The 14,154-nt window shown below is 37.6% G+C and overlaps 2 protein-coding genes and 1 long non-coding RNA gene across 11 annotated transcripts; 2 read left to right on the forward strand and 1 right to left on the reverse strand.

Moving 5' to 3' along the window:
• The first annotated feature begins 2,659 nt into the window (after positions 1 to 2,659).
• LOC145804652 (uncharacterized) lies at positions 2,660 to 3,254 on the forward strand. The gene is made up of 2 exons (XR_014346854.1): positions 2,660 to 2,741; positions 2,819 to 3,254. It is a non-coding gene; the product is annotated as an uncharacterized LOC145804652 (long non-coding RNA).
• A 2,388-nt stretch (positions 3,255 to 5,642) lies between these two features.
• LOC114289282 (uncharacterized) lies at positions 5,643 to 8,805 on the reverse strand. Of its 2 annotated transcripts, XR_014346851.1 has the most exons (4): positions 8,488 to 8,805; positions 8,032 to 8,120; positions 6,007 to 7,866; positions 5,643 to 5,914 (listed from the first exon to the last, which is right to left on the reverse strand). XR_014346851.1 is itself a non-coding variant. In XM_028232958.2 (3 exons), exons 1-3 carry the CDS (start codon positions 8,572 to 8,574, stop codon positions 6,111 to 6,113), a joined length of 1,932 nt encoding a protein of 643 aa, XP_028088759.2. In that variant the 5' UTR covers positions 8,575 to 8,805; the 3' UTR covers positions 5,643 to 6,110. The 2 variants fall into 2 exon arrangements, 1 of the variants encoding a protein (XP_028088759.2); XM_028232958.2 differs by having other exon boundaries at positions 5,643 to 7,866.
• A 1,490-nt stretch (positions 8,806 to 10,295) lies between these two features.
• Positions 10,296 to 13,750, forward strand: LOC114289284 (heterogeneous nuclear ribonucleoprotein 1). Of its 8 annotated transcripts, none has more exons than XM_028232961.2 (5): positions 10,296 to 10,782; positions 11,377 to 12,777; positions 12,876 to 12,969; positions 13,051 to 13,227; positions 13,514 to 13,750. In XM_028232961.2, the coding sequence occupies exons 1-2, from the start codon at positions 10,558 to 10,560 to the stop codon at positions 12,370 to 12,372; spliced, it is 1,221 nt and encodes a 406-aa protein (XP_028088762.2). In that variant the 5' UTR covers positions 10,296 to 10,557; the 3' UTR covers positions 12,373 to 12,777; positions 12,876 to 12,969; positions 13,051 to 13,227; positions 13,514 to 13,750. The 8 variants fall into 8 exon arrangements, with proteins under 8 accessions (XP_028088762.2, XP_028088763.2, XP_082755481.1 ...); XM_028232962.2 differs by having other exon boundaries at positions 12,876 to 12,965; XM_028232966.2 differs by having other exon boundaries at positions 10,450 to 10,782; positions 11,377 to 12,436.
• Positions 13,751 to 14,154: the final 404 nt, after the last annotated feature.

Genomic DNA, 14,154 nt, shown 5'->3' on the forward strand with positions numbered 1-14,154 from the left:
GACCCTTGTAGAAACTAACCGGAATCTATGTCGGGACAGTTTACAGAGTCTTGTCGGACCCTTGTAGAAACTAACCGGAATCATGTCGGGACAGTTTATAGAGTCTTGTCGGACCCTTGTAGAAGTTGCACCCTCAAAAGGTGTGCCCAATTTTTCAAAAGGCGTGCCATCAAAAGGCGTGCCCAATTCATCAAAAGGTGTGCCGGACATGATGGCGAGGCACGTGAGTGTCTTGGTTGGCGCGCCCGTTTGTCGTCTGGCGTCAAGTGGCGCGCGATACGCGTGGCTGCCTTGGTTATTTAACCAAGACGAAGGCTGAGGCTGAGGCATACCATTCTGAAACCTCTGAAACCAACCCTTCTCTGAAAAAAACTCTGCCTCTGCGGAGAGAGAAACTGTGGAACACTTTGTAGCCCAGAAAAATGGCATCGTCTTCCCGCGGGCTGCTCACCCTCTTTCCCGACCTCAACGAGTCAACAAGAGAGAGAACTGGTGCGGTGGCACTGGAACCTCAACCAAGCGCCCCGGAGTTTGCTCCGTTGAACTTTCCGATGCGGTCGGTGGAGCAAAGAATGGCAGTGCAGTCGGATGTGGAGGCCAATCAGTATACTTTGAAGTCATGTGTGGAAACCATGACGGCGGTCACAAATTTGTCGAACCGGCTGCAGAGTAGGACAAATGAGGTGCAGCAGTTAAACGCCCAACTGGCTCTGCTCCAACGCATGTATAAGGATGCGCGAGCAGAGATGAGTGTGCTAAAGGCAGAAAACAAGGAGCTGAAGCGGAAGGCCACCGTGATGTTCCGATTTGGAGGTCCACCATATGCTGGAGTGGAGGAGCAGGGAGGAGGCAACTTGCTTGGTGGTCTAGGAAGCAACACGGAGGCAGCACCGTCAAGGGCCGCCCAGGATGGAGGAAAGAAGAAGAGACCTGCGGCAGAGTAGAGAAGAAAAAATCCCGCCGGTGGATGTGGTTTTTTTTTTTTTTTTTTTTTTGTGTAAAAAGTGTGATCGGGGTTGTGCCCTGAGATGAATAAAATATGAGTGGTGGTGCAAATTTGTAAATTGTTTGCAATGGTGTTTGGTTTTTTTTTTTTTTTTTTTTTTTTAATAAGAAGAAGAATAATAATAATAATAATAATAATAATAATAATAATAAAATAGGTATGCAGTGGGCGGTGGAATGATGGGTTGGTAGTGTCAATAATAACCTGTCAAAAAGTAGAATAAACAATAATAATAATAATAATAATAATAATAAATAGGTATGAAGTGGGCGGTGGAATGATGGAGTAAAAAAAATTGAGTGGGGAACATGAGTGTGTGGAAAGAATGAAAAAAATAAAGAAAGGGAGATGTATATATATATAAAATAAACATATATATATAGAGAGATATATTAAAATAAGAGAAAGTGGAGTGGGTGCATGTGTGTCTGTCAAATCCCGTGGGTGTGTGTGTGAGTGTGGGCTGTCTTTGTAAAGTCCAAGATTATCATGAGAAACCTGATGTAAACAGTTTGAAACTCCAATGGCAAACCTGTAGCACGGCTTCCTCTATGAATGGTTTCATATTTAACTGACGGATTTCCTCCTGACTATAAATGAACTTGAACCAAGGGAGAAAGCCTTTTCCGGGGCACTTCTTCTGCACCTGAAAATCTACCAGAAGTGAAGAGATCCAAAGCCTACATTTGCATGTCCATGGAGCTTGAAATCGCCGAAGACGGTCGATTCAAGTTGAAATATTTATGGTGGGAAAAATCTGGCTGAAATTCCCTCTACTAGGTGGTGCTACAGTCGCCCCACCGCCACCACCGGAGTAGAATTCTCCGGCTGGAAGTTGAATCCCATTGATCTGACAACCTGAAGAGTTTCTGAGCAAGAGCTTCTCACTGAGATCATTCAAATCTCTCTGCTCATTTGTCGCGTAGCTTGTCGCCTGTTGTTGTAAGTGCAAATCTTCTATGCTTGATGATGACGTGGTGTTGCTGTGTATCATTTCAGTAAATTTTGGATAATGATCTTCTGGGAGGTCTCCTTTTCTTGCAAGGTGCAAGTCATGGGAAGGGGATTGAGAAGAAGTCATTTGACCCCAAGAGAGACTGGTCCAAGAAAGAGGTCTTGGTCAGATCCAATTTTGGGTCTTGGGTTTGGAGGAGAGAGAAGAAGTGAGGGTTGTGTAGAGAATTTTAGCGGACTAGGTTGAGGTCCGGCGGGCGGCCAAGGCGAGATTGCCGCCCGCCGGTGAAGCGAGAAATACTAAGGTCTTAACCTTGCTCTGATACCATGTAGAAATTTAATGTATAAAGAGAAATAGAGAATTGTATTATTGATTGATTTATATTGATTTCTATTACAATGATTCATGATTCCTATATATAGAAGAGGGTGAGTGTGTAGTAGGTAAGGAGTAGGTGAAGTGGAGGTGGTAGTGGTGTAGTGGGTTAGGTTTAGTGGAGTAGGTGAGGTGGTAGTGGTGTAGTGGGTTAGGTTTAGTGGAGTAGGTGAGGTGTAGTGGGTTAGGTTTAGTGGAGTAGGTTTAAGTGGGTGAAGTAGGTGATAGGTTAAAAAATTTTTTTTTTTTTAAAGAGAAATAGAGAATTGTATTATTGATTGATTTATATTGATTTCTATTACAATGATTCATGATTCACCTGAAGCTCTCTTCTGTGAGCCTTTTTGATAATTTTTTTCTTTTGTTACCGATAATGTGGCGCATTTGGACAAGAGTAAGCTTCAGGTGCATTAACCAAATATGTATTACATGATTTTTTATATTTTTTTTTTCAAAGTGGGATGATAAGGACTTTATTTTAGGATTGTTTATGAACTGCGATTTTGGATCAATGTTTGGAGATGGGTATTTGGCGGTTGACTCAGGGACATGTTCAGTTGGTGTATGAGCCCCTCTGAATTTTACAGATATCAGGAGCTTCTTATTTCTGAAGATGTTTTTCGGAATTTGCACTTGAAGAAACATCAAGTGAAGAAGCGACAGGCAAGATTTCATGAATTTTAAAGAACTCGAAGTCCAAGAAAGTGAGCGTGGAGAGGTTTCAATGATTGTTGTTGTTGTTGAGATTGGCATAGGTGAAACTAGAAAATGAAGTGAAATTGTATTGTTCAAGACTGTGTTTGGATCTTAGATTTGAGATTGGCGTACAATTTTCAAAATTGTTGGTATTACCAAATGTATTTTTGTTTCTAGTTTCAATGTTTTTTAAAACAATAAATAAATAAAAATTAGGGTTGAGTAAGGAATCCGTGAATCCGTAATCCGATTCAATCCAGTCCAATCCGATAGGTTTGGATTGGTTTTTTGAATCTGTGGTTCGGTTCCGGATTGAAAAATTAAAAATCCGTAGTACACAGATTGATTCCGGATTGAACTCCACGGTTCCAGATTGGAACCAATCCGAACCGTATATAAATAGTATATATTTTTATTATACATCCTCCCCCATAGTATCTTCTCTTGTTTTATATAAAATCTAAACTCAAACCTAAAACCGTATAATATCTTCTGTTATTACTTTTGTTTGTTAGTTTTTAGTTTTAATTTGTAATGGTCTAAATCCTTATGGTGAAACCAGTTTTCTTATAGTTATTTAAATTCTAAAACAGTATGTCGCTATTATAGAAATAGATGTTACTATTGTGAAACTAATATAGCGCTATGTTTATATTTTTATGAAATTAAAGTGTTATATATATATTTTTGTTATTTAATTATGTGAATCCGTGATCCTAAACCGATCCAATCCGTATTTAAATGGATTGGTTCTATGATTTAAACGGATTGGATTGATTTCAATTTTTCAGGAACCGTAGATAACGGATTGGTCATGATTTTATCCGAATCCGGTCCAATCCGAACCATGCTCACCCCTTTAATTACTAAATGATCCCTAAATTGGCAGAGGGAACCCTAATCCTCCCAATCATCAAACCGGCAAATTTAAGTGAAGTGCTCTACACCAAGGCAACATCGGGGGGGGGGGGGGGGGGGGGGGGGGGGGGGGGGGGGGGAATGACTATCAGACTCTATTCACAAGAAGAAAACTTAAAAGCCATATTCTGATCATAACATCACACAACACAACTATCAAACTGATATGGTGTTAAGACATCTTTTCCATACCATTTGCAAATTTACACAATTCATGCATAATAACAAAACAATGTATAATCTAGACAGATCTATGCAGGCATAATTGCCTAAATCAATTCTTCTTTTCAAGTTGCTTCCCCGAGATTGCGCAGTGCTTTCAAATCATCAAACTTTCTGGTGGCGCTTTGGATTTCATACAATTTTGCACCGGAGTCCTGGCATAACTGTAGAGTCAAGACCACCACCCAACCCATCTTCAGGGAGCTCCAATGTTGGAAGTGACAACCCTTTACCAAATTTTTCACCTCTTACGTCCCAGCTCTACAATAATGTTCCTCTTCAGTTTCTCGTTTTCTTTGACCACTTGAAATTTGTCACATTCATTATAAATCTGGGGAACATTTGTTGCCCGCTGCAAGCAAAATTCTCAAGTTTTTATTGCATTGGGGGACTTTATTTTAATGTACCATCTCTAAGTAGCCTATACATTTTGTAATTGATATATCTATTTACACTATTACTAAAAGTGAACAACTTGCTTGGTTTTCATGAACTTACTTGTCTCCTTTTGTCAAGTGTCAATTTCTTCATCCAAAATGATATATCTATCTATACTATTATTAAAAGTGAACAACTCTCTTGGTTTCCATGAATTTACCTGTCTCCTTTTGTCAAGTGTCAATTTCTCCATCCAAAATGATATATCTATCTATGCTATTACTAAAAGTGAATAAATCGCTTAGTTTCCATGAACTTACTTCTCTCCTTTTGTCAAGTGCCAATTTTCCCATCCGAAAGGGGAAAAAAAACAAATAGTTATAAAAGGAGTACAAGACTTGAATTTATGGTCATTGTTGACTTAATAAATAACACTTTCACCACTTAAATAACATAGAAGATATGTTTTCAATTTAAGATTAATATTTTTATTTTAAGCACATCCATCGAGTGGGCTCACACCCCTCGTCTTAAAAAATGCATACAAGGTTTGTTATGATAAACATATGATATACGGTTGAATACCAAGGGAATAGTGAGGCAGTACCTCTTTCCTTTCAGCTCTTTACTAATGATCAAAATTTTTACAGTGGTTCAATGTTAGCAAGAAAGAAGCATTGGTTTTTATCAAGTCAAACTATAATTAATGATATATAGCCCATTGGCCCAAATATTATTAGGATATATGAATAGCTAATTTTCTTCACCCCAACAAGACTGCTAAAAGATTATCCCAGGCTCTGCTTCCCATGCTAAAATTATGATGAATTGCACACAAGTGTTCCAAAGAAAGATCATCAACACATCAGCATTTAAAAGTTCATCTTCCTCCATTTTCCTATCTTAAATGAAGTTAGTTGTTAAGAATAATCAAAAGTGGGGTGAAGAATTACATTTTCAGAGCAACCAAAATTTAGTAAGGGAAGCAAAAAGATGTCTCAGCTCCAAAAGCCATCCCAGCCAGTTTGCACTTCCAATCATTAGCATATTTTCATTAGACAATATCTCCGGAAGATAGTTGAAAATAATGAGTAAATAAAAAAATTCAATCCATTGATTATCAAATGTCAAAACAATAAGGAATTACGCAAACAAACAATTTTGCACACTACCCACATATATCAATCCACAAAACAATAACAAATGAACTGTGAAAGAAAAAATAAATAAAAAAGAATTGAAGAAAAAACAAACAGTCCAAGACCATCTCACAAAAAACACTGGGAATATATGTAGATTAAGCATCAGCAGCATGTCTGCTGTTCAAAGCTCTCTCCAACCTTGTCTGAATTCCCTATCTTATCCTGCAAACCATTACCCCCTCTTCATGTTAGATTCCAACATTTACCTATATTGCACACATAACACGTGAAATTTCACTTCACAAAGCAAATACCTCTCTGTACTTGCTGGTTGTGTTTGGTATGCCTTTATAGGAAGACAATGAACCGTGACCCTTGGTTGGCTCTGTGTGACTCCAATATGTCCCAACAGTACCTATTATGGGCATCGACTAGGTGACCCCCTTGGAGAGGACGATGCTGAAAACTGTTTGAGTTCCTCCACTGTCAATAAAATTGGTCTATCTTCTATGCTCATCACAGAATTTGATCCCTGAGACATGGTTTCAAACCCATTAAAGCCAGTCTTCTTGGAGGGTGTGGTTTCAGAGGAGACAATCCAACTTGAAAGACTAGCATCAACAGCTATTTCTTGATTTTGATACTTGAATTGATCCGGTTTGGACTTGAAACGGAGTGGTGATGATTGCTTGAAAGTCAGCTCAGAGCTAAATGCTGTGAAATTCTCATTCTGAGCCTTTAAAGGTAGTGTGAAATTTGATTTCACAGCTTTCCATTGAGTGAGATTCTCTACAGGGTTTAGCACAGGATGAACATAAACACTTCTATCTCGAGCTTTTCTGTTTGACCCAATTGTTTTCACTTCTCGCTCGCCCAAACCACTCATTGTCAAATGACTGTCTACCTCTTCCGTAAACACTCGAGCTGAAGAAGTTTCTGTGCTTGATTCCATTGATGAAGTTGGAATCGACTCGAACCACACTTCTTGGCCTACAAATCTGTCATTGTCATCCTCATCATTATCTTCATAGTCTTCTTCTTCTTCTTCTTCTACATCATCACCATCCAAATCACTGACCTCACACTCAAACTCCTTCACTTCATCATCACTGTCTCTAAATGCTGTGAAATTCTCATTCTGAGCCTTTAAAGGTAGTGTGAAATTTGATTTCACAGCTTTCCATTGAGTGAGATTCTCTACAGGGTTTAGCACAGGATGAACATAAACACTTCTATCTCGAGCTTTTCTGTTTGACCCAATTGTTTTCACTTCTCGCTCGCCCAAACCACTCATTGTCAAATGACTGTCTACCTCCTTCGTAAACACTCGAGCTGAAGAAGTTTCTGTGCTTGATTCCATTGATGAAGTTGGAATCGACTCAAACCACACTTCTTGGCCTACAAATCTGTCATTGTCATCCTCATCATTATCTTCATAGTCTTCTTCTTCTTCTTCTTCTACATCATCACCATCCAAATCACTGACCTCACACTCAAACTCCTTCACTTCATCATCACTGTCTCTAAATGCTGTGAAATTCTCATTCTGAGCCTTTAAAGGTAGTGTGAAATTTGATTTCACAGCTTTCCATTGAGTGAGATTCTCTACAGGGTTTAGCACAGGATGAACATAAACACTTCTATCTCGAGCTTTTCTGTTTGACCCAATTGTTTTCACTTCTCGCTCGCCCAAACCACTCATTGTCAAATGACTGTCTACCTCCTCCGTAAACACTCGAGCTGAAGAAGTTTCTGTGCTTGATTCCATTGATGAAGTTGGAATCGACTCAAACCACACTTCTTGGCCTACAAATCTGTCATTGTCATCCTCATCATTATCTTCATAGTCTTCTTCTTCTTCATCATCATCACCATCCAAATCACTGACAGCACACTCAAAATTCTCCACTTCATCATCACTGTCTCTGCAATTTTGATACCTATGATGGGAAGGATAAGATTCAACACTTGAAATAACAGAATCATCTTCCGATAGCAAGTGGGATGAGCTCGATTTTCCTGAACTTTCCTCCTTATTCATCTCACCATCTATATTGCTTTCCGGTAAAATTTCAATGCTTTCGCAGACCGAAACAGGCTCATAGGTCTTGATATTTGTATCAAAAGTAACTTTCTTTCGGGTACTCAGGCTCAATTGTTCCTCACGCCTATGTCTGCAATCAAAATGCATGATTTTTTACACACGCTGATTCAATTCAGGCAACAAGATAATTTCTTTTGTTTTTCAAAATCAAAAATATATATATATTAACGAGCTAAACTCAAGAACCCTAAAAAAAAATAAATAAATAAAAAAGAAGGAAAAATTGATTACTTACGGAACTTTTGAAATCAGGTTCACAGGTTTTGCAGAGGTGTCCTGTTCTGGAGAGACAATAGGCTGCAGAGGCTTACGGATTCCATGTATCTGTGACAAAGTTTTAGAATTAAGTAGAGCAACATAAGAAAAACACTTCAAAGCAATGTGTTTGGCTGGTGAGAAAATATCATCGATAAGAAAATAAAAAAAAAATCAACCATAATGACATCATAATTTCTTCCTAAGTTTTGGGACCTAAAAAAACAAAACCCCAAATCAACTGATCCTCAAATACAATGTTTTGATCCGTCAGTGTTTGGAAAAAAACAAAACAACAGGAACCCAGAAGGGCTTGGAAATTTTTTTAACCATTACAATTTTCTTTCGTTTTCTGAGCAACCAAACAGATAGGGAAAGAGAAATTGGAAACAACATACATACAGAGAGTGACAAAGCTTTAAAAGATGGATCTTACTTGGTGTCGAGGGAGGACCTGGTTCTTCCTCTGATTTCGGCGTTTTCGATCTTTGGAAGATCCAAAACAAGCAAGAAAACAACCCATTTAGAGGGTTTTCTAAGCTTGCTCTGATTCTCAGTCTAACAAGAAGTTAAAGATTTGGCTGTTAAGAGATCGTCTTCATGTTTACACTTTGTGAAGAAGAAGAAGACGACATGAGCATTGGATTGTGAGAAACTTTTAGGAAAGAGAGATAAACAAAACAGGACAGCCAAGAAATTGTAGGAAGTTGTAGTGAGGCTTTGTAGGGTTTTTGTTTGTTTGAAAAAGGAAAGTGACCGTTACGATGTGAGCACCTCATTTATATAAGAAAAACAATTGGTAGGGTCTTTTTTTTTTCTTTTTTTTTTTCTTCGCGTACCAATTAACGTATTAATTGATGATATAATATAATTTTAAAAAATTTTGATATTTATAATTTATATAACGAGTGAAATAATAATGTCATAATTAGTGTTAATATACTAATTAATACATGTAGTGCGACAGTTTTTACTTTAGCTACTAAAGGGGTTTTTTTTTTTTTACTCACTTTTGTTTTGAAGTCTTTTTTTTTTTTCTCTTTTAACCTTTCATATTTTAAAATGTTTTTAATCTAATTTTAAAATTAAATAAGAAATATCATTTTAATTATCACATAATATAAAAATATACTATTGTTTTATTGAGATATTTGTTTGTATTAGAGTTGTGAGCTTACATATAATAAAATATTTTTACATCACTTGTATCAATTTTTGTTTATTTTTAGAATAAATTAGAAAAAAAAATTAAAATGTGAAGGGCTAAAATGAAATAAATAAATAAACTTTAAAAATCAAAAAAAAAGATCAAAAAAAAATTGAGAAATAAAAGATCAAATATAAAGGGGGTAATGTGTAATTTATCCTTTCAATATTTTGAAAAGTAGATTAAAAACTGATTTTTTAATTTTTTTTATTACTTTTTTTGAAAAAATATATAAACAAATATAGAGGTGATGTGATTCAAAAAACTCAAAAAAACTAATAAATTAACTTTTAACTTGATTGCCAAAAAAGACTTTGACTCCATTTTCAAAATCATATTTTAAAAATAATAATACAAGTTTAAAAACAATACTAATTTTATAAAGGACAAAAGTTTACCTTTGAAATTTTTTTGAATGAATAGGCTTGAGCTTAATTTTTTTATGCTGAAGGGACTTTATTTGTCCAAAATTTATTTTATCTATTTGTCTAAATGTCATATATTTATTTAACTATTGATTCGAATATCACATATTTACACACATGTCACTTGTTTATTCATTTAAGGGAAATGCTAGAGAGTTCTAAATCTAGAGCTCTAATTTGAGCTCTAGTGATGTGTCTGAGTAAAAAAAAAAAAAAAAGAAAAAAAAAAACAAGGCAAGGCACAAACATCACATCAGAGTGGGTCTCACATTCCCACTAGTGTATAATGCATTTTATTTCATAGAAAGTGACTCAGGATTGAATTCTTAAGGCGCACTCTCTCTGAAGAAATTTTACATTGTACTTCAATCGATACTTGATCCTTTTTGTAATACGTTGATGAGATTCATTGAATGTCTCGATAGTAAGTCTCTTTCTATAAGTTAGATTAAATCTACCGATTATTCTGAAATCAAGAACAGCAACGAAACATCTTTTTTAACAGGTGAAAAAAAAAAACTTAAAACCCCTAAAATTTGTAACCCCTGCAAACCCCAATTAATTTATGATCATTCATTATTTTCAATTTTTAATTTTTTTTTCTCTCTCTCCCCCTTTCTCACAAAATGTGAGGGGGGTGTGGGTGTCCTGAGTCTCTATCACCACTGGCAAAAAAAAACATGTGTCCCCACCACATATTTCAATTTTGGGGGTCCAAAGCCAAAACCGAATAAGAGGAGCGGTGATCAAAGCGACGTCGTAAAAGGAATTCCGAATATCTCTTGGCATAATCGTGCATATTTTTTCTTCCGCACAGAAGAATCGTACGACACAAACCCTAACCCCCTAGATTCTGAGAGAGAGAGAGAGAGAGATGGATTCTTCAGACGAAGCAAAGATATTCATAGGAGGGATAGCATGGGAAACAACAGAGGAGAAGCTGAAAGAACACTTCAGCAACTATGGAGAAGTCACTCAGACCGTGGTCATGCGCGACAAGATCACCGGCCGTCCCAGAGGCTTTGGTTTCGTTCTCTTCTCTGATCCTTCTGTCCTCCACTCCGTTCTTCATGATACCCACTCCATTGATGGCAGAACCGTGAGTCACTCACACCTACACCTACACCTACCTTTCTTTGCCACTTCAATGTTTGAATTCTCTTGTTTTTTTTTTTTATTTTGTTGCTTCTTTAGTTTCATTTGATTTTCCACATTCTTATAGTTTAGGTATGGATTTCGAGGTTGAATTTTTAGAACTTGTTCATGATATACATTTGAATTTTGAAATAACAACGCAAATCTCTTATATTTTTATAAAATTCAAATTCTTTCATTTAAATACCATCCAAACAGAGCCTAATTGTTTCTTATCAGAAATTTCTCTTTTTTTTCTTCTTTTCTTTTCAAATTGTTATCTTTCTCTTCAATTTTATCAACCATACTGTTGCAGATTGTATGAGAAATCAAAGAGGTGGACTAGCCATACTAGATTGGCTATTCCTACCCTCAAATCTTCCCCCCGAGATCTTCCTAAAGAAATTTAAAAAAAATAAAATAAAATAAAATAAAATCAATTTTTATTCGAGCACACGTTTATCAACTTGTTTAAGCTGTGAGTTCCTAAATAGCTCCTTACACAGTTTGAACTTTGGGCACATACATGTCTACGCGTGTGTGCATATGTTTACTGCAGGTGGAGGCTAAGAGGGTTTTACCAAGAGAAGAACAGCGCACCTCCTCCAGACCTGGGCATCCAAATACTGGCCGAAGCTTTGAAGGGACGGGAAATTATAAAACCAAAAAGATATTTGTTGGAGGGTTGCCTTCCACACTGACAGAAGAAGGATTTCGTCAGTATTTTGAAACTTATGGCAATGTAACTGATGTTGTAATAATGTACGATCAGAATACGAATCGGCCTCGTGGTTTTGGATTCATCACCTTCGACACAGAAGATGCAGTCGATAGAGTTCTCCACAAGAACTTCCATGAACTGAATAATAAGCTTGTTGAGGTGAAACCAGCCCTTCCTAAAGAGGCAAATCCAGGTAGTGGTGGTGGTGGCGGTGGCCGTGGTGGAGGCCATCAACCCTATGGTTCTTCCGGTGCCAATGCTAGCACATTTGATGCTCGAATGGATGGCGGTCGATTTATGCAGCCACAAACTGCTGGCGGTGGTGCTTATGCACCATATCCTACCTACGGAGGACCGAATTATGGATATGGAGCTGCAAATAGCACTGTTGGCTATGGTGGATATGGTGGTTATGGTGCTGGTGGCTATGGAAGTGCCAATATTGGCTTTACTGGCCCTGCTGGGGCATATGGAAACCCAAGCGCCGCTAATGCTGGTTATGTAAGTGGTCCAGCTGGTGCCTTAAAAAGCCCATGGAGCAACCAGGCTCCAGGGTATGGTGCTTCAGGCTACAGTGCAAATGCAGGGTATGCACCAGGTATTGTTGGTGCTGTTTCTGCACCAATGGTTCCATCTCCAGGTGGGGCTTCTGGGTATGGGAGTCAAGGGTATGGTTATTATAGTAATTACGGTGGAAGTGAAGGCTCTTATACTAATTCTGGTGGGGGTGCCCCTAACAGCAATTCTGGTGGCAACAATGCTGCAGGGGGGCATCAAGGGACAGGTGGCGCCTACACGGCGTATTCAAATACTTCCTGGAGATCAGACTCTTGACTAGCTGCTGGTTGTGCTAGGGGCCCAACAATGCTGATCATATTGCTTGAAGTTCCTGGGACTGGTTGGATTTGCTTGAATCTTAATTGTAGTTTGCAGTAGCTATCTTTCCGGCATGGATTTAGTAGTAGTTAGCAATAGTAGTATTTTGCCTCTCATTTTCTTTGTCTTTCTTGAGTGTTAGTGTTAGTGTTAGTGTTATACTTCAGATTGCTTATAGTTGTATCTGCTAGCTTAATTGAAACCCTCCCTTCCCTTCCCTCTCTTCCTCGTGATATTCAAATGCTTTTCCTTTTCTTTACTGTTAAAACTAGAGTGGTATCTAGTTGACTTCCTTTTGGCTACAGGTATTCGTGATAATCTCTATATTTGATTTTGTGAATTGCATTAGCATATATCTCAGAGGTATGATTTTTTTGTGCCTGATATGAAATCTGTAGAATTAGAAGTACATGCTTCATGATAGCAGTGTCTCAGTTTCTCGCTGCTGCTTTGTGTGATAGAATTTGATGAATAAAGACATTGACATGAAGCAAAGGTTCTTGGTAATGTTGTCAGTGGATTTCTAGGCAGCCTTAATTGATCGCTACATTGTGGGTAGGAGTAATCATAGTGGTAGTCGTCGCAACTTTTATAAGGCATAGCCATTTTCTTGCCTGAACTTGCCTTTTTGTACAGGAGATAGAGATACTCCTATCCGAAATTGGCACTCGTGGAACTCTTAAAAATGTTAAATGGCAGTTGTGGCATGATGAGGATTCTAAAGTGGACTCTTTGGATGAGGCAGTGTTCACCTGATCTTTCATGCAGAATGTGAAGGAGGCTCTGGAGTCTTTCAAGTTCAAACAAGATATGGTATGTGTCATTTGAGGTTTGAAGGATACGTAGTTTTCTGTTTTTCTTTACAGTTTTGGCTTTCATGGGCTTGACGATTCTTTGGGGTGGTCCGAAGTAAAATAAAATCTGAGTAAGCTTTTTTCAGTTTAGGTGAAAGTGGGTCTGGTTATTTTTCGATTTTTTTTTTTTTTTTTTGGGAGAATTTTAGTTCGTCATACTTTAGCCTCATCGAATATTCAGGAACTCAAAGTTATATTTCTTTTTCTAACATCTTTGTGCTTTGATGTTGCATACATGTTGGCAGATTGATCTCTAAAATGAATTGTATCCACCAAGTGGTTGGCCAAGCAGGAGGGGCATATTTCGCCATCATTCGTTCCTACTTTGGTTCTTGCATTGTAACAACCACTTTGGTTTCTTTACTTTCATGATGTGTATCAATGATATTTTTCTATTTTATCAGAATGTGATAGAGATAGAAGACTGATATGATTTTCTATGACATTGATGTTTAAGGAAATTGTTTATTCATGTTCTACCATCATCATGTTTTCCACTTGGTTGCCATCAAGGTTGATGATGATTTTGTGCATCTTTTTTGTTTGTTTAGAAGAGAGTAAGACATTATGGGGTTCTTTTGGTTTTTTTTTTTCTTTTGTTTTTTGGTCTTGGGAAGAACATTGTAGGGGGAGGGGGGGCTGGCAGAGATTGAAATTCCATGATGAGCTTGGTGTGATGAAAATGCTGTATCACTTTGCTACCCCTAGCGGATTTGGATTCTCTGCCATGCAATGATCTTGCAATACTACTTGCCAGTATGACACATCAGTAAAAAAATAATCCAATGGTTCATTCTTCTCTACTGCCAGCCATGCTGCAAAGCGACCACTGTGAGCATCCACTCTCTCTTTTGCTCTCTAAAATGGTCTCTGTTATGTCTAGTCA

This window comes from Camellia sinensis, chromosome 12, assembly GCF_055761805.1.
Source record: "Camellia sinensis isolate YWXY chromosome 12, ASM5576180v1, whole genome shotgun sequence".
Taxonomy (NCBI): domain Eukaryota; kingdom Viridiplantae; phylum Streptophyta; class Magnoliopsida; order Ericales; family Theaceae; genus Camellia; species Camellia sinensis.